Consider the following 20,185-nt stretch of genomic DNA (forward strand, 5'->3'; position numbering starts at 1 on the left):
TACGTTCTCTCACCAAAAAGTCTGTAGCATTTTTTTTCTTTGGAGGGATTGTTCTTTGTTTATTTTTAATTTATTAATTTTTAGTATTTGAGTACATAGTAGGTGTATATATTTATGGGGTACATTAAATGTTTTGATACAGGTATGCAATGTAAAAATAATCGTGGAGAATGAGTTATCCATGCCCTTAAGCATTATCCTTTGTGTTACAAATAATCCAATCACACACTTTTATTCTCAAATGTACAATTAAGTTATTACTAACTATAGTCATCCTGTTGTGCTATCAAATACTAGGTCTTATTCATTCTTTCTTTTTTTTTGTACCCACTAACTGTTCCCACCTTCCCCTGCCCTGGGGGATTTTGTTCTTGATGTCCCCTCTTTCCTTAGTTGAAAAGACTGGCTTAACATGGAGTGGGAAGAATTAGGACAAGTCTACAGAGACAGAAAGAAAGCTAACAGTTCAACCTTGTGCTGACTGAAAGAGGGCAGAGAGGGAAAATGAAGACTAGGTGAAGGGGTCTGCTAGATGAGACCTTGGCAATGGTACTCCTTGCAGTTGCCTTATCGATGAGCTTGAAAGACACCTCTCAATGAAGCGGAAGAGTGGCCAAGCCACCTGCACTCACGACTCTGTGCTGCATAACCAGTATTGAAAGCAAGAGGAATATGCTACCTTGTAGTCTTAGGAACATGTTTCAGTAGAAAAAACACAGACAAGGTGTTGGAGAGACCTTGATTCTAGGCACAGCTCTGCTTGGTATCCTTAGTTTCCTTGTTAGTGAAACGTGACTACTGAACTACCAACGTTCCCTTTTAATATCTGCACTCTGCAATGACGATTTTTACGCTCTCTGGCAAGCATAAGTTCTAGCAAAAGAAATTTCCCCATAACTAACAAGTACTCCGGAATTGTCCTTTCCACAGTGTGTGAGCCACCTCCAAAAATCCTGCATGGTGAGCATACCCCAAGTGATCAGGACAACTTTTCACCTGGCCAGGAAGTGTTCTACAGCTGTGAGTCTGGCTACGACCTCAGAGGAGCTGCTTCTCTGCACTGCACACCCCAGGGAGACTGGAGCCCTGAAGCTCCCAGATGTGCAGGTGCCTCGACTCTCTGGCTTCCAGTTTGCTCTCTGTACCCCTCACATGCAGGTCTTACTCATGTTTTTTTCCTTTTTTTTTCTAGTGAAATCCTGTGATGACTTCCTGGGCCAACTCCCTCATGGCCGTGTGCTGTTTCCACTTAATTTCCAGCTTGGAGCAAAGGTGTCCTTTGCTTGTGATGAAGGGTGAGTGTGACCCAGAGTTGAGATCAAGGACTCAGTGTGGGGAATGACTCTTTTGAGTTCAGGGGTTAATCCAAAAAAGGAGCTGACCTAGTAGATAAGAATTACCCAGAGAGATTAATTTATGGAAGGGTAGTTTTGAAATAAGGGTAGGAAGTAAGTGGCATCACTTTCAGAAGACGACAAGAAATGGCACATACAGCTCCATATCAGTTACAAACCTAAATACAGTTACTGAACTTGAGTACATGGTTGGAACTTGAAATGAATGGGTACATATTTATTTGGAGGCAAAAGAATATAATTTTATAAAAGTTATGCTAGAAAAAAATTGATGAGTAAGACAAAAAATTGGTTGCCCCATAATAAGGCAAAGGTTGTTTTAGGAAGCTTAAAGCCAGTCGATACTGGAATCTGTAATAGCGTATGGATAAGTATGTTTTAATCCAATTACATATCTTCATGTCAGGAATGGCCAGTGTAATTGTTTTGATGCAGGACTTTTCTCAGCCATTTTGCCAGCCAGTGACCTCCAACCAATAATGCCCCAATCAGGCCTTGCTTGACCTGGGCTCACTGCAGGAGACATCACATCTACTCGACCCACCATGCCACGCCTGGCTTGTGCTCTGACCCGGATGGCATGGCTGCCACAACTGCATGATCAGCCCCTTGTGGGAGGGGGTGTGTGAGTGAGCGAGTGTGGGGTCTGGCTGGCTACCCTAAGCAACGGCACAGGAGTGGGCTTCCTGTGGGTTTTGCAGCTGGACCAGGCATGTCACACTGAAGGGAACATGGTAGTGCCCAAACAGGTGTGCCCATGACTGCAAAGCCCTAGAGAGGGTGCTACAGCATGCTAATAGCTCTTAGTATTTGATAATGCCTGCAGCCCAACAGATGTTGGTGTGTTAACAGCTCTGTCAGTCCCATGACCCTGCTCAGGCCTGCATCTCCAGGGTGGGCTTGGCCCACTGCTGCTTCCTGTCACATGGAGCAGCTGCCCTCCTCTAGCAGAGGGTGGAAGGTCACTGTGTTACAGCCTTCTTTGTAACTGCATTTGGTGGGTCCTGAGTTCTTGTCCCGCATCCAAGAAGAATAAGGTTATGCTGACAAAGGGTGAGGAGGGTGGAGAATAAAGTTGTTATTGAGCAACAAAACAACTTCTCAGTGGAGAAGACACACAAGGGTGTTCCCCCGGATGAAGTCAGGGGGTCTCTCTCTCAGTGTGGCTGGTTCTGGGGCTTTTATGGATTCAGAACGGGGAGTGTGTACTGGTTGGTTTGTGAATATGCAAAAAAGGCTAAAACAAAGCCACCACTCAAAGTTGGGCACAACAGTGTAAAAAACGATTTAGAGAAGGGCAGGTATATGATGGGTGGGATCAATCAGAGGAAAGCATGCTAAATGGGAAGAGAGGTTCTCCATCCAGTCCATGGGTTTACCTGGAACTTGTAGGTAGGCTTTAAACTGTCTTCGGCTTGAAGGCCAAGTTTCGCTGTGGACCTGCCCCTATCTGCCTCGGATTTGTCTGCCTCCTGCTTGTATCAGTTTCAAGTGGTACTATTAGTTGTTTATGTGTATCCATTACTCTTTTTGGTGTGCCCTATGAGTCTGAGGCTAGATTGGATAATTAAGCAGTTAATTTTAATGATTTCCAAGGAATCTTTGGCATTTACAAAGTCCATCACCCACTAATGATTTCCAATTTCAGAATGATTTCAGATTTCAGAAGGGAAGCGGGATTCAATAATAAGTTGGGCATTTTGGGGTGGCAAAGACTCTTTCCCTGATCCTTCTTTATTTCTTAAAGCATGTGGTTCAGCATGCTTCTATGAGCCTCCTCTGCCTTGTTACAGTTGTCATGGCAAGAAGAACAATGCCCGTTCTCTTTCTAGATGTTCCTTGCTTTGCTTACCAAATCAAGAGCTGTTCTGCCTCACGACCAACTAAGGAGAATAAGTGGCATGTCAGAGAGCCATCAGTGAAAGATGACACCTGAAGGTTATGGCTCTTGTGCACATGGAGAAGTCTGGTTCACGCATTCTGTAGGTGATGCTGGGCTATGAAATTTATATGGCAATAATGAACATCAGCTCTAATTGCTTTGCCAGTCACAGGGTACCATGATTCTTTAGAATAAATTGGCCTTTGAGTTTCTGCCAGCTACTGAAGAATTCAGATCCCTAATGAACTGAGACTTTTAGCTGGGCCTGAACCGAAGAACCAAGCACTAGTCAAGGAGGAAATGGTAGTGAGGAAGCTGAGCGTCTCTGAGTGAAGAAATCAAGGGAGAGATGGGAACTGCTCACACATTTGCTACCACTTTTTTTTCTTTTAGGTTCCGATTAAAAGGCAGGTCTGCTAGTCATTGTGTTTTGGCTGGAATGAAAGCCCTTTGGAATAGCAGTGTTCCAGTGTGTGAACGTGAGTGGGAAGAACAACTGTGCAGTTTGGACAGCTCTCCTTATTTTTGTTTTCCAGTGTGTTATTCTGCATGGAATCACTGGTTGTCTGAATGTTACTTAACTAAATCACTGATAAAAATACTTCTTTGTTGGAAGAATTTCAAGAAAGTCCTTGTAGGTCTTCTGTGACACGTGTTTTTGTTAACAATCTGTAAATCACTTAGTTTAATGACAGTGTTTAATTTTATGGGGAATGTGTGGCAAGAAACTAGATGACATAAAGGTGCAGCAAGTTTTATTCAGTCGTTTATATTTCAGTTTCCTTATCAAGGAGTAATCTTTTTTTCCTTTGAGACAAGAGTTACCCAGGACAGAATGCAGTGGTGCAGTCATAGCTCACTGCAGCCTCAACTTCCTGGACTCAAGCAATCCTCCCACCTCAGTCTCTCAGTAGTTGGGACTACAGGCGCACGGCACCACACCTGGCTATTTTTTGTACTTTTTGTAGAGATAGAGTCTTGTCATATTGTCCAGGCTGGTCTCAAACTCCTGGGATCAAGCTATCCTCCCACCTTGCGGCCTCCCAAAGTGCTAGAATTACAAGTGTGAGCCACCATGCCCAGCCAAATTTTGATGTTCGTTTATCTTCTCATACATCGTAAACAATTCGGTCAGCCTGTTATTTAGCCTGCAGTATTTAATGACATAGGGCTTCCCATGTGCCTTGACTTCCCATGTGTAGAAAAAGCAATGAACAGTGAATGAATAGTGAAGATGCCTCCCGACTTTCCTGGAGTGTATTTCTTGTTGGGAAGCAGACTATGAACAAGAAAATAAATAAGTAAACAAAATTCTACAAATTATAACATATAAAATGTTAAATAGGGATATGTTATAGAGAAAATAAAACAGAGTTATATGATAAGTTAGTATGGTGGAAGGGCTAGGAGAATGCATCAGTGTCTGGCATGATGAGATGTCCTACGTTTCCAAACCATGTGCTTAAATTAAATATGCCAAAATTATAATATATAAAATGATAGTTAAATAGGGGTATGTTGTAGAGAAGATAAAACAGAGTTATATGGTAAATTAGTATGGTGGAAGGAGCTAGGATGATGAATCAGTGTCTGAAATGAAGAGGTGTCCTAAGTTTCCAAACCATCCGCTTAAATAAAAAATGCCAAAATTCAGAAATTGGTAGATAAAAGTATGTTTTATATACCAAGACATTACTGATTTATCCTATTCTGTCTACTACAGCAAGGCAAGAATTGTTTAAACCTTTTTTTCCTGATGATTGAAAAATGTTTATTTTAATTTGTATTGTTAAAATAACTTATAGAAATTAATTTGGATACCTTATGGGGAGTATTATGGTGAAGAACATTCAATACCTGAGGAAACTCAAGTATTCAATAAACTCAACCTTACAGAAACTCACGGAGCTGAAAATAAATATATAAATAAACTTAGGAAAAACACAAACAAGCAAAATTCAAGCATGAGAATTTAATCATTGTTTGATGTACTAAGTCTTTTATACACACATAATTCTGATATACTTGGGCATCTCTTCCTAAATTCATTTAGAAGCATTCAGTTGATTTTAGGGAAGGAACTGTTCTAAGCAGACTAAAAGGAGGAAGAAATGATGGCTAAAAATTTGGAAGAAAGAAAAAAAAAGTCCCTTTGCCACCATTTAATCTTGGTAAAAAGAGCCTTACCAGTGTAGTCTGATGACACCACTGGATAGTTGGTATTGGTACTAATGATAATGGTCTTGATCACCAAGAAACATTTACATTGCTAACGATGATACTGCATGTTTATTAAAGTTCATAGATTTCCTTGGAACTCATGGTCTCTGATGGCCCAAACTTTGTCTGTCTTTGACCTCATTGTCCACCCAAGAATCTCTCTATGCCTGATTTAAAGTAGGCAACCAAATGGGTGTGGTTAAAAATAGAAATAATTACTTTCCAAATTCATTATGAATGTAGCTACCTGGTTGGTCAAGGAACACCATTTTTGGGCTTTTGCAAGAAACTGTAATTTAGGTCTCCCATCAGTTAGTTCCTTCTCAACAAAAGCCTTACAGATTTACATTTCATCCACCTTAGTTATATTCTTTCTAAAAGAAAAACAATTTATTCAGAGCACAGTCACAGGTCACTATGATTTCAGTCACCTTATTTGAAACTCTAATAGAACTTAAAGCTCTTGTTTCCTTTCTAGAAATATTTTGTCCAAATCCTCCAGCTATCCTCAATGGGACACATACAGGAACTCCCCTTGGAGATATTCCTTATGGAAAAGAAGTATCTTACACATGCGACCCCCACCCAGACAGAGGGATGACCTTCGACCTCATTGGGAAGAGCACCATCCGCTGCACAAGTGACCCTCAAGGGAATGGGGTTTGGAGCAGCCCCGCCCCTCGCTGTGAACTTTCTGCTCCTGCTGGTCAGTATCTGCTTCCACATATCCTAAATGGGTTCAGAATATCTAGGTGACAACTTTCATATTTCTATTGAGACAGTCATTTTTGCTTGTGAAAATGGTTTTGCTATGACTGTCAGAGACAAAACTACATCCCAAGTGAGTGAGAAATGGGTCCTAGATAGGCGCACTGTGTCTCAATTGTTGGTATTCTGATGGCCCTTCGTGTGGGGTGAGGAGTGAGGGATGGTAAGGAGAGAAGGGGGTGGACAGTGAAGAGAATTGGTAAGGTCCACATTTTGCAGAGAATATTTTCAAAGTACTGAAAACAAATGCTAAAGAAAATACTCTTTGATTCCTCCTCTGCTACTATGAGTTTTCTGTATCCTGGATAGATGGATGTGCTGCACAAAAACTATACGATGATGATGTAATTTACTTCAGAACTGATAACACTATAAAGTAATTTAAGAAACTCAGATGTAGGGATTTATACTTTTTATGTTGTTTCCAAGTGTTTGTTCAAGGCACTGACTCCTTCACCTCACCATTAACAAAGGGAACTCAGGAGGCCCTGCAGAAGCAGAGTTTAAGATTGCACTCTTAGCCTCCATAGCTCCTTTCTTTAATATATTAGTCTGGCTTTAAATGACAGTACCTGACAATCGTAGGCGCATTTGTGGCTGTGACTGCCCGCACCAGCTCCATCCTCCTGTAAGGACAGAACAGCACTGAATCAGTAGCTTGTCAATCCCTGTGTACTCCCCCATCTGACACAGTTTGCAGGTAGACACTGTAGAGGATACTGTTTAAATGCCTTGAGGTTGAGGTTTAGAGAAACCATCTTTCACTGATCAAATAAGAGTGAGGGACTTATGACTTGGTTGGCTCAGGTCTTCATGTACCTCTAATAGACAGAGATATTATTGGATGTGTTGATGTGTTCATATATCTGTTTAACTGAGTGTTTTTCCTCGTGTTTGTGTGGGAACTTGTTTAGCCTGCCCACATCTACCCAAGATCCAAAACGGGCATTACATTGGAGGACACGTACCTCCATATCTACCTGGTATGATAATCAACTACATTTGTGACCCCGGCTACCTGTTAGTGGGAAAGGCCTTCATTTTCTGTACAGACCAGGGAACCTGGAGCCAACTGGATCATTATTGCAAAGGTGACTCATTTCTCAATATTTCTTATTCTTGCTGGGTTATATGGAAAATTGATGCATGAGGCTTGTAGGGCTGAGAGACCATTGAAATCGTTATAATGAAAAGGGTGATATTTTGTCTTCTTGGCAGCTTTCATTTCATCTTATTAACTGTCTTCTTTGCATGGCCGACAGCAGTGTTTCTCCATCCAGAGCATTAGCAAAATCAGCTGGAAACGTTGTTAAAAAGACAGATCCTCAAACTCCGTTCCATGGACTCTGATTCTGTTTTGAAGTGGGGTCAAAAGTCTGTTTTTAACAAACTCATCAGAATGTTCTGACACAGAAAGACCACAGACCACACTTTAAGAAACACCACTTTGCCTTCTTGGTTTGTATAGAGGAAAAAAATATTGTAGGCTAATTTTGAGACTATTACAACTGAAAAGAAGTATGTGCTTGAAGATGAAGGACATACTGATGGCTGGGCAGAAAAAGAAAGTAAAACAAATAATGAGTTAAACGAACTAAAGCAAATTAATCAGAAAGATGCATTTTAAATTCAGGCCAGGCACAGTGGTTCAGGCTTGTAATCCCAGCACTTTGGGATGCCAAAGTGGTCAGATCACCTTAGGTCAGAAATTTGAGACCAGCCTGGACAACATGGTGAAACCCCATCTCCACCAAAATACAAAAATTATCTGGGTGTGGTGGTGCACGCATGTAGTACCAGCTACTCGGGAGGCTGAAGCAGGAGAATTGCCTGGACCCAGGAGGTAGAGGTTGCAGTGAGCCGAGATAGTACCACTGTGTTCCTACCTGGGTGACAGAGCGAGAAAAAGAAAGAAAGGTGGGGAGGGGAGGGGTATTTTAAATTCAGAATCATGATTTACTAACTTCTTTGTTCTATGTGCAGAAATGGGCCAGAATAATGCATTTAATAACGAGCCGAGTACCAGTATTTGTTGTGAAGCTAGAGAGAGTTAACATGGTACTCCCCTTTCCTTACGGAGTGACCCTAGCGGCTCCAGGCCTAGAACACAGTTAGCTTAATTCCTAATCTTACCACAGCTTTCCAGTTGCAGAGCTGTCAATCAAAAGTAGATGCACAGTACATTTCATAGTCTCTTACTTTACATTAAGAAATCGGAGTCAGAAAATGTTAAATCATAAGTTTTTTGGAGGAGTAAGATTGGTAATTCCTGATTAAAACTATGCTTCCTCTTGGCCAAGGCAAAATGGGTTTTGGAGTCATAGAGCCTTCTATCCTGGTAGATAAAACCAACAATCAACAATAAAATATCAATTTCCTTATGATTTGTCTCATTTCAGAGGTAAACTGTAGCTTCCCACAGTTTATGAATGGAATCCTGAAGAAGTTAGAAATGAGAAAAGTATATCACTATGGAGATTATGTAACTTTGGAGTGTGAAGATGGGTATACTCTGGAAGGCAGTCCCCGGAGCCAGTGCCAGGCGGATGACAGATGGGACCCTCCTCTGGCCATATGTACCCCTCGTAAGTGCAAGTGCAAGGAATGCGGGCCCTTCCCGGTCATGTTCACTTCCCGGTCATGGTTCCCCGGTCATGGTCACGGTTAACTTGATCCATATTGGCATCAAGTGTGGTGTGATATTTACGGTGTATGCTACGAGCTAAGGAGTACAATACATGCATCCACCTCTTCCAAAAATCCCCTAGTGAGAGTAAGGCCAGACTTTCTCTTCTCACACTTCTCACTCCAGCCTCTGCACCTTTTTTGTCTATGTCACTCTGTGGTTGCATGAGCCACACAGGAATGATTTATTTACAGGCTATGAGCCTTAAAAGAAAGGTTTTCAGCATGAGTTAGGGAGCACCTTCCAAACTGCGGAGAGCAGCCGGCCTGTCTCTCACACCACTGTAGGCGACAGGTTTTTAAGCTAGCACCGCTGGATAGGGCAGATTTAGAAATCCTGTATCATTGAGCTCTGTAGCATGTGTCATTGAGCCCTCTGCTGGCAACTGGAGGGTACTGTAAGATAGAAAATTCTATCCAGATCAAGCAACAGATGAGCAAAATTAATAATGAATAGCCTTTCTTAATCTAAGTTAGTGCTATACTTTCTCCTCTCCCCTCTCTTATGACTCTTCTAATATATGGTTCTACACCAAGATTGTTCGAGATCCATTTTTACAATTAATCCTGTAAATGTGCTAACCAATATGACTCACAGATAATATTTCTCAATTATCAGCTTGACATTCCCTTAAAATCAAATTATATTCACTTTTTTGGCAAAAATCTCACTGGATACCTTACTAACTGGATTTAGAGTATTCTGAAGATCTGGCTGGGACTGACAGAAAATTCAGGTAGTTGGGGAACTAACCCTATCAAATATTAGAACAAAACATAAGCCAATGATACAGAAGTTACTTGGCACCAGTACAAGAAGAAACATGGAGACAAGTGGGACAAAACTGATATGAATAAACAAAGGGGCAGGGTATGGTGGCGCATGCCTGTAATCCCAGCACTTTGGGAGGCTGAGGCGGATGGATCACCTGAGGTCAGGAACTCGAGACCGACCTGGCCAACATTGGTGAAACCCCTTTCTACTAAAAAAATGCAAAAACTAGCCAGACATGGTGATAGGCGCTTGTAATCCTCTCAGCTACTTGGGAGGCTGAGGCAGGAAAATCGCTTCAACGGAGGAAGTAGAGGTTGCAGTGAGCCGAGATTGTGGCATTGCACTTGAGTCTGGGCAACAAGAACGAAACATTGTTTTTTAATTGTCAATTAAATTAACAACAAAAAGGTTTTTAGGCGAACACCCAATAAAAAGCAAGGATGTGATGTAACGGATATTGTTGTATGTTGAAGGTGCTACTGTAAATTTGCAAAAACCCTGATGAAAAACAATTATGCAAGGTATGTGGACAATAATTACTCCTGCCAGTCAGCCCCGCTAGAAATCTAATCTAAGGAAATGCTGTATAATATAAAAATATTTTGCGCATTTTCTTAAAGGTTTCATGGGAAACTAGAAGCAACTGAAATGCACAATGGAAGTCACTGAATACACTCTGATGCATCTACTAGATTACACTACTTTGCCTTTGTTGCAGCTTATTTTTCTACTGTATAATTTTCTACTGTAAAATTATCTACTGTATAATTATATGAGAAAATGTACCAAACAGAATGTATGAAAACATTTTTTGGGTACTAGGATTTGGGGTGACTTTTTTCTTTAGTTCTGTATTATACATTTTCTTCTGTAATTGTATTAATTTTTTAAAAGACTTCTCTGAGTGCAGAAGGTAAACTGAGAGTATGTGAATGAAACCAATGGCTTTTTGCATTAAAAAAAATATTAGACTGAGGGCTGAAGAAAAATCAGGATGACTTGTCACAGGCTGAGAGGCCTGTTCAATCATGTTGCATGCCAGAGTGACGTTTTTGTGGCTTTTGTCTTCCTTTTAGGTGCACATAATGCTCTCATAGCTGGTAAGTTTTATAAAGGGTTTGCTGAGGAATTCTGGCATCTTTAACAGTGAGTACCTACCTATGATGAATGAAATGTAAAAAGAGAGATCAAAATATCTTGAGTTGTAAATTCAACTAGAAAGAAAATAACAATGAGTTTAGGCCAGGATATGGTGAAACTAGCATCGTCATATGCATACTGAGTAACCTTCATCAAAGGTTCTTTACTGTCTTTGAACCATTACAAATGAATAGTCGTTCATCAGTGTCAAAAATTCTATATTTGAATGTGGTAAGAGAATGCAACTTCTTCTTTGGGTTATAACCTGGAGTATGCTTCCAAATGGTGATCATGCCCATTCGCACAAATAGCCACAGACCAGTCTTCTGAGCCCATATCTGTGATCTGCCTATATCAGAAGAATAGTTTTGTAATAGAGTTTGCTTCCTCTGTGGCATAGTATTCTTACATCCCTTTTTACACACGTGGACACTGAGACACAGAGGTTTAGGTAACTTGCCCAAGACCACAGAATGGGGTAGCCTGGGTCTAACCAGGCACTCTACCTATCTGTGGAGACTGTGCACTTTAACAATCAATAAATGGATAAAGGACCTCAATATATAATTCAACAAGGGAGAATATTCCCCTATTGTCACAATGAAATGCCTGTGTCTTAAGTCTTAGGCAAGAGACATGGGCAGGGCCATGGAGAGCTGGTGGGCAGCTGCAGCATATGGTTCTCACTCACTGGTGGAAAGGCTGATGTTGGACTAAAGGTTACAAAACAGCTCAGCCCACCCCTTAACTATAATACCTCTGTGGGAGTAAGACTAATGCTACAGAAACCCAGAGTAAAGCAGAATGTATAGTTACACCTTAAAAAAAAAAGCATTGGCAATCTGTAGTGAGAATGGCTACTAAGAGTTTAAAACCTATGAGTTATAGTCTTCATGCATTTAATTATCTTGTTTTATTGCCTAGGCACTTTATCTGGTACAATCTTCCTTATTTTATTCACCATTTTCCTCTATTGGATAATTCTAAAGTGCAGAAAAGGGTAAGTATACCCATATTACCCCAAGAAATGTAAACTGTACTTACCCCCTCTTGGAAGTCAAAAGAAAGTAAAAGACAAACAAACCCGTTGCTACATAAACAGATGTGGTAATTCTTATAAAGAAGGCCCTTGACACACAGTCTAGACAAAGAGGTATTCACCCTAAAGGTAATATATAGGATAATAAAAATAATTGTTTAAAAAAACAGCATTTTTGCCAGGTACGGTGACTCATGCCTATAATTTCAGCATGTCGAGAGGCCAAGGTGGGCAGATCACTTGAGGCCAGGAGTTTGAGACCAGCCTGGACAACATGGTAAAACCCCATCTCTACTAAACATACAAAAAATTTGCCTGATAAGGTGGCACATGCCTGTAATCCCAGCGACTTTGGAGGCAGAAGCATGAGAATTGCTTGAACCTGGGAGGTGGAGGTTGTTGTGAGCCAAGATTGTGCCACTGCACTCCAGCCTGGGCAACAGAATGAGACTCCATCTCGAAACACACACACATACACACACACACACACAGAGACACACATGCACACACACACACACAACATTTTAAAAAGGAATTGAGTTTTACAAAAAGTAGGTGGAAGGAGTTTTTAAAAAGGTGTTCATGAGGCTGTTGATCTCCTAGTTTTGCTAAGACATTGCAGACACTGACCTCTAAGCCCAGATCCTCTCATAGCGCTAGAAGTTAGATTGGGTCTGTTATGGCACACAGATCACATGGCATACGTAGGCTGCGAGTAGGGAAGAATTGAGACTTTCCGGTGGGTATTTTAATATATAAACAAATATTTTGTAAACACCATTAACTGTTTTTTTTTTTTTTTTTGAGATAGAGTCTCACTCTGTCACCCAGGCTGGAGTGCAGTGGTGTGATCTTGGGTCACTGCACCCTCTGCCTCCCAGGTTCAAGAGATTCTCATGCCTCCACCTCCCAAGTAGCAGGGACTACAGGCATGTGCCACTGCGCCTGGCCAATTTTTGTATATTTAGTAGAGACAGGGCTTTGCCATATTGGCCAGGCTAGTCTCGAACTCCTGACCTCAAGTGATCCGCCTGCCACAGCCTCCCAAAGTGCAGAGATTACAGGTGTGAGTCACTGTGCCTGGCCACCATTAATTTTTTAAACTTGAAAAAAAAAACTTCCAAAGATTATGAACTGAATTTAAAAAAATGTCATTGACAGGGAAGGGTACACAGCTTTTGTACTGGTTGTTTGAATTATAACAACATCAATGAGGCCAGAATCAATAATATCAATGTTATAAGGTTGATGAGCAAATTCTATACCCATTAAAAACTTAATTTGTAACTTTTAAGTGAGGAATTTTCTATAGAAAATAGTCTAAAGTGCAGTTTCCTATAACAAGCTTTACAGAAATTGAAGTTTTGATATTTCACAATGATGGCAATACACTTTTTAAAAAGTAGTTTGTCATAGCAGATCTTGCTATAAACAATCTAGTCAATTTCGTGGGAAATACTGAATTAGTCAAGATTAAAATTTCCTTCCTTCCTAACTAATGTTCTCTATACGTTATGGCTTGACATATAAATATTCTTTGCTCTTTTTCATTACAAAAAGAAAAGGTAAGTAGTTGGGCGCTTTACCTTAACAAAGTACTTGTGTCAATACAGTTTTCTTCTTAAAGTTTCTCATTACATACCACTATAATTTGTGAGTTAATTTGAAAAAAATTACTAAGTCTGAATTAAATAAGTTGGGGCTTCTAATTTTCAGTATCTATACCAGTCTCTAGTTAAAACCATATGGGGAAAATGATTATTTCTTCCTCTTGAAAATATTCAAGATACTTTAATATCTTGAAAGTATTTGACTATCTCCACCCTTCTAACTATGTCATTCTTCATCCCTTATGGCCTATTCCTTGTTAATCAACTAGAGGGTAAGATTCCCAAGCCTAATTATTGATTTGTTTGACACACGTAATTTAAGATCATTTCCTCATATTAATCATCTTCAGGCATAAACATGACTCAATAACCATTTCATAAAATTATTTCTTTAGAAATTAGTATCTTGTATAATGTAAGCAGCCTCAGAGCATATACCATTTCTTCATGTTTTCATCCTGTAAAACCTGTCTATTTTTTTCATATTCTTTTAAAGTGTAATGTCCATGGCGCAACCATTCTCTCTCTGACTGGGGTACCAGAGATATGGCAGAAAGAAAGATCATGATCCTCGTTAGACTTAAAGGTCAGGGAGGTAAACCTCCCAACATCTATATAACCCACACTAAAACCTATTATATATATGTAATCCAGGAAAAATTTTAAACATCTCCTAAACTTTCATTTTTGGCCTGTTTCACTTCTTGGGATTGTAACTATCTGAGAGCTTCTTCCTGCCTGTTGTACAGATAAAATCAATTCACTGAGATCATGGTACATTGCAGTAAAGAAAGAGTTGAATTTACAAAGGCCAGCCATGTGGAAGAACTGGAGTTATCACTCAACTCAGTCACTCCAAGAACACAGAGGCTAGGGTTTTTACAGATAATTTGGTAGGAAGGGAGCTAGGGAATGGGTACTACTGATTGGTTGGGGATGAGGGTGTGGGAAACAGTCCTCATGTGCTGTGTCCACCTCTAGGTAGAAACCCCAGGACGAGTTGAGTCATGAGTCACAGGTCCAGGTAGAGTCAGTCAGTTGCCAAATGTAAAAATCTGAAAAACATCTCAGAAGACCAATCCTACATTCTATAATAGTGATGTTATCTATAGGAACAATTAGGGAAGTCACAAATCTTCTGACCTCTGGCCACCTGACTCCTGATGAGCAGTAATGGATTATAAAAACTATGCCTGTATTTTGGCAGAGTTCAGGTCCCTCTCATAATCCTAATCTTTTGGCCTTTCATAAGTTTTCAGGCCCTGAGCAAGGAGAGGCTAGTTTTAGGTAGAGACTATTATTATCCTTGCTCCAAAGTTAAATTATAAACTAAATTCCTTTCATGGTTACCTTGGCCTACATCCAGGAATGCGTGAAGCCAGCCCACCTGTGAGGCTTGAAGCAAGATGGAGTTAGCCATGTTAGATTTCTTTCATTCTCATAATCTTTGCAAAGGTGGTTTCAGGATAGTGAGTGCATTAGTATAACCAAACACCATTGATTCTCATGTTAGAAATAACACATAGCTAAAATTGGGAAGAAAAAGTAATAAACTCAAATAATAAGAAGGCAGAGATGCCTTATCTTGGAAGGAGTTGGGCTGATTTTCAATCATGCAGTCATTCCTCTTTGAGTGGGTGTGGCCAATAAGCTAAGTCTTGTGGCTGTGTGAGGAGGGCTGATTATTCCTTATCTGGAGCTCAAGCTTTCCTCACAGAAAGACAAGGGCATAAACAGCCTCACAGTAAAGAAGAAGGAAGCATGTGAGAAACACAGAATATAAGTGGAGAGTATCGTAGTGGTCATCAAGTCAGAAGAGCCATTTATCCTGGAGCTAAAAAAGACTGACAGTGGTAGAACAGTGTAGAACAAGATGGCCTGCTCTATGGGAGAGCCACAATCACACCAGGCCTGGATAGATGCAGGCTGAAGTCTTCCTCAAACACTGGAGACCATTCAGAAACTGCATAATCAGTCTGAAGACTTCCTAAGCAACTAAAATGGGGCAGAAATAGAAGGAATACACACACAGAAATCATCACACTTTCGTTAACATGCTCCTCAAGGAGGCTTACTTTATCCTAGTAAAGATGGTATCACCCTCATCCCCACATTCCCGATCTCTCTTATCCTGCTTTATTTTTTTCTGTAGACTTATCTTCTTTTATTACAATTAATTAAATAATTAAGTTCCTTGTTTATTGTCTCTCTCCCTCCATGAAGTCAGGGATTTTTGCCCAATGGATACAATGGATTTTCATCAATGGATACATAACAAATCTAAACTGTCCCTGGAACAAAGAGATTCTCAAAATATTTATCAAATGAGTGAGTGAGCTAAACACTACTAAGAGTGTTACCACAAGGGGAAATTTCTGCCATAATTCTCTACCAAGTTACATAGTGCATCTTTAACTTGTCCTAAACTTACTGCAGGTTTCAAGGCTGCTCCTTGTTCTAATATACCAACTGTCTCAGTCTGTTGGTACCTGCGTATAGTCCCAGCTACTCGGGAAGCTGAAGCAGGAGTACTGCTTGAACCATGTGTTTAAGGCCAGCCTGGGCAATATGGCAAGACTCTGCCTCTTAAAAACATTATCTAATTTCTAAAAACCAAGCATTTATTCCTCATAATTCTGGTGGGTAAAGAGTCCCAGATCAAGGCAACTGCAAATTCAGCGTCTGGTGGGGCTCGCTCTCTAGTTAATAGACTTCAGTCTCTTCTCTGTGTCCTCACATCGGAGAAAAGGAGTGAGAGAGCTCTCGGGGGTCTCTTTTCTAAGGGCACTAGTCCCATTCACAAGGGCTCTGTCCTCATGATCTCATTACTTCTCAAAGGTCCCACCTTTTGAGATCCTATAGTAATTAGATCCTATAAATTTTCAACATATAAATTCTGAAGGATACAAACATTCAGTCCATTGTACCACCCCTGAATTTGGTAAGCACATGTGCTTAAATGATATCACACTTGTTGATTTCGTGTGCCTTCTCAATCCTCAGCTTTCCCTGATTAAGAATACCTAATTACTCTGCCCATCTTCTCTGCGCCCTCCACCTTGGCCTTTCCACTCTCTCTTGCCTCCTTGGTCCCCACTAAACTCCTCACCATCCCTGCTCCCTGAACTATGAGCCCCTCTGAGCAGGGACCATTTTTTAATCTCTACTTGTACAGTAGTCAAGATTAATAATAAGAGTGGCAATGATATGAAAACAGTTAACATGTTTATTTTATAGGTTTGTTTACCATTTATTATCTTCTTTGGTTCTCAAAGCAAACCTGTGAGGTAGGTAGGCCCAATAAAATTGTTATCCCAAAGCAGAGGAGACGCTAGGTGCAGAGAAATTCAGTGGCTTGTTTAAAACCAGTAGGAAGTTGTTAGGAATTAGGCCTTCAGTCCAGATTATTTAATTCAAAATCTTGAACTCTTTATGCTGGTATTTTGACAATGTTGATTGCCATTTCTGAATCTGATTCTGTGTTACTGAAGCTCAATATCCAGAACTGTATATAGTACAAACCTAAAGTATTTTCCTCTTGTCTTTCAATATTCTTTTTCCCCCAATATTCTTTTTCTCCCTATATTTTACTGAATTTGTTTTAGCTACTTTGGTATATTGAACCAGTATTTTTCTAGAGAACAGTATACAATCTCTCCCTTTTTTTATTCTATATTCTGAGTTATTAGGCAACAAAAAATTAAAGTATTTCTTTAAGGGCATCTTTCCATATTGGGATTTCCTGCCCTATCACACAGACTTGGCAAGTTCTTCTTGTAATTTAATCTCACTGGCTTGGTATTTCACTAGTTAAAAAAGTGCTGTCTGCACATTTTGGTATTTCACTGTGTATTTACAACAACAGTAGTTTGTGATAAATGTTAAATAAGACAGGTCATGCACTGATTGCTGAGGAATAATACCGGTTAGACCTTTTCATTTCACAGCCCATTACTGCCTCTTGTTACTGCCTCGTACCCACTCCCATTTCTACACAAAACAGCCTTGTCCACAGTCAAAATTTCAAAGTTTCCATTGTTGTGATGCTTAGAGTGATAAAACTCTCAAGGCCATCCTCTGTAAAGGCTCCCCGAATTTTCCTATTGTTCACATTAACCACCAATTAACGTAGCTCTTCATTGAAGACATACTCATCGAGATCATATTCTCCCAAACCCCAAGTACCACTCATCACCCAAGACCACTTTCAGAATATTACTCATCTTACCACTTGATCACCACTCCTGGGAAGTTCACACTACCTGGCTATATGCCCCTCCACTCTTCCCCACCCATAGATCTCAAGTGTGCCTTCCCTATCCTGTGAAAACTCTGGCCGCTGAAGCAGTGTGCCTCTTCATCTCAAATGATGCTGTCATTCTAATTTCCATAAGAGGGTAAAGAGTAACTGAGTGATGAAGAAACAGTCGTAAGTATTGAAGTGAGTTAACTCTTCAAGCTTCCATTCTGAAATCCCTAACACGACTCATACATAAAATCTGCAGGTACTGGTACTGTTTCATCATTTTGTTGATAAAAGATGAAGTGTTTATTAACCCCCAAAGAGGCAGTGCACCATACCAAGTGAGAGCGAGGGCTTTGCAACCACTGAGGCCTGTGTTCACAGTCACTCACTTTCTATGAGATCCTGAGCAAGGTACTTATCCTCAGTAAACTTCATTTACCTTGCCTGTGAAATGGAGATAATACTTCTTACGTTACTTAACATAGTGCCTCACTTATGATGCATGTCAGAAAATGTTAGCTATTATTTATACATGATTGTTATTACTGATATTAAAAAGTGAGTAAATATTTCTTTTTACTGTCAGTTCTTTTTTTGAGACAGAGTCTTGCTGTTTCCGCCCAGGCTGGAATGCAATGGCGCGATCTTGACTCACTGCAACCTCTGCCTCCTGGGTTCCAGCAATTCTCCTGCTTCAGCCTCCCAAGTAGCTGGGATTACAGGCATATGCCACCACCCTAGCTAATTTCTTTATTTTCAGTAGAGACAGGGTTTCACCATGTCAGCCAGGCTGGTCTTGAACTCCTGACCTCAGGTGATCCTCCTGACCTTAGGTGATCCACCTGTCTCGGCCTCCCAAAGTGCTGGGATTACAGACGTGAGCCATCATGCCCAGCTCACTGTTAGTTCTTAAATACCTTCATGACAGCTACTGTTGCTCCCCTAACTGTGAGTATTGCTTGTACAGAAAACAGAACATATATCTTCACTATAGGAGAAAAGGGAAGCCTCATGTAACATTTCAATGCAAAGTCATTTATGTTGTGCAGCTTAAGTGTCAAAATCTCAATGTAAACCCTATTTGCTAATTAAAATTATGTCAGAAATAGTAAAATGTGTTAAGGCATGGACATCCGCCTATAAACAACTTAGAGTATTCTGACACAAAATGTAAGTTGGTTTTAGTATTATTTTCTAATCTAAGTTTTTGCTTAGTATTAAAAGACGAGATATGGTTATGATTTTCCTTTCAGACATCTTGCAAAGATATCAGGAACTTAAGGCAAATTATACTTAAATTTCAAAATGCAAAGTACTAATTTCTTTCAAAATAGAAACTTGAACAACTAAGACAGGTTTTCTGTTTTTTTTCCTCTGCCGATTAGCAATAATGCACGTGACAAACCTAAAGAAGTTGTGCTCCATTTACATCCTCAAGGAGGCAGCGGAATTCACCCCCAAACTCTGCAAACAAATGAAGAAAAGAGCAGAATTCAAAACGTTTTCAACAACTCAAAACATTAAAAGTGGAAACAGGATTTGAATATGGTATTGCACTAGGTAGGTCACTGATACCAAAGAAGTTAGGAAGTACTTCAGGAGCTGGAAGCGTCTTTCTTTTTTTATTGGATTATTATTGCCATTTCCACTGACTTAGGGTGATGACTCTAAGTCTATGCAGTCACAGTCACTGCTTTTCCAAAGCATTCCTATAATTTCCTGTATTTATGCTATGGAACTTTGAGAAGTAGTATGTTTTTCTTCTTGTGGAACCCAAGCACTAATTTGCTGCTTATTGATACCTCCAAGTCTTCCAGTTTCTCTTAAGTGCGCAGTCACTTCAATGTCCTCTGGAGACTTTCACTTTACCTCCCCAGCCTCCAACTCCCTTGATTTCTGACCTCCACTGAATTCTCTACTTCATTTGGCCTCTTATGACTGCTCCTTCTTTCGCTCTTCATTCAGTTGGGCTTTTTTTTTTTTTTTTTTTTTTTTTGAGATGATGTTTTGCTCTGTCACCAGGCTGGAGTGCAGTGGCGCGATCTCGGCTCACCGCAACCTCCGCCTCCCGGGTTCAAGCAATTCTTCTGCCTCAGCCTCCTGAGTAGCTGCGACTACAGATGCATGCCACCACGCCCAGCTAATTTTTGTATTTTTAGTAGAGACGGGGTTTCACCATGTTGGCCAGGATGGTCTCGATCTCTTGACTTCATGATCCGCCCGCCTCGGCCTCCCAAATTGCTGGGATTACAGGCGTCAGTTGGGCTTATTAAATGCCTAGCCTTTCATTCTACTTACTCAAAGCAGGCTTACTGCAAGCTGTTGTGTAGTACATATTGCTTAAGGTTTGGGGTGAAAAGGGAAATTATACCATAAAAAGTAGCATATATCAATATTAGAAATCACTGAACTAAAAAGTAACTAGTACACCAGGGACCTGAAAAGTACCACCTGTGAGCCAATTT

The 20,185-nt window shown here is 40.3% G+C and overlaps 1 protein-coding gene and 1 long non-coding RNA gene across 2 annotated transcripts in view; one reads left to right on the top strand and one right to left on the bottom strand.

Moving 5' to 3' along the window:
* The window catches only part of LOC105721912 (complement receptor type 1), a 168,073-nt gene that overhangs the window by 143,787 nt on the left and 4,101 nt on the right, over nucleotides 1-20,185 (top strand). Inside the window, exons 30-38 of the mRNA XM_064360317.1 lie at nucleotides 931-1,107; nucleotides 1,193-1,295; nucleotides 3,631-3,716; nucleotides 5,936-6,163; nucleotides 7,140-7,316; nucleotides 8,625-8,810; nucleotides 10,762-10,785; nucleotides 11,750-11,825; nucleotides 19,106-19,280. Coding sequence (XP_064216387.1) covers nucleotides 931-1,107; nucleotides 1,193-1,295; nucleotides 3,631-3,716; nucleotides 5,936-6,163; nucleotides 7,140-7,316; nucleotides 8,625-8,810; nucleotides 10,762-10,785; nucleotides 11,750-11,825; nucleotides 19,106-19,244 — 1,196 coding nt within the window. The 3' untranslated portion in view covers nucleotides 19,245-19,280. The remainder of the gene's footprint in view (nucleotides 1-930; nucleotides 1,108-1,192; nucleotides 1,296-3,630; nucleotides 3,717-5,935; nucleotides 6,164-7,139; nucleotides 7,317-8,624; nucleotides 8,811-10,761; nucleotides 10,786-11,749; nucleotides 11,826-19,105; nucleotides 19,281-20,185) is intronic.
* The window catches only part of LOC135268226 (uncharacterized), an 82,080-nt gene that overhangs the window by 53,065 nt on the left and 8,830 nt on the right, over nucleotides 1-20,185 (bottom strand). The window lies entirely within an intron of this gene.

The sequence above is a fragment of the Aotus nancymaae genome, unplaced genomic scaffold (assembly GCF_030222135.1).
Source record: "Aotus nancymaae isolate 86718 unplaced genomic scaffold, 86718_ANA_hifiasm-v0.15.2.pri h1tg000039l, whole genome shotgun sequence".
Lineage (NCBI taxonomy): Eukaryota > Metazoa > Chordata > Mammalia > Primates > Aotidae > Aotus > Aotus nancymaae.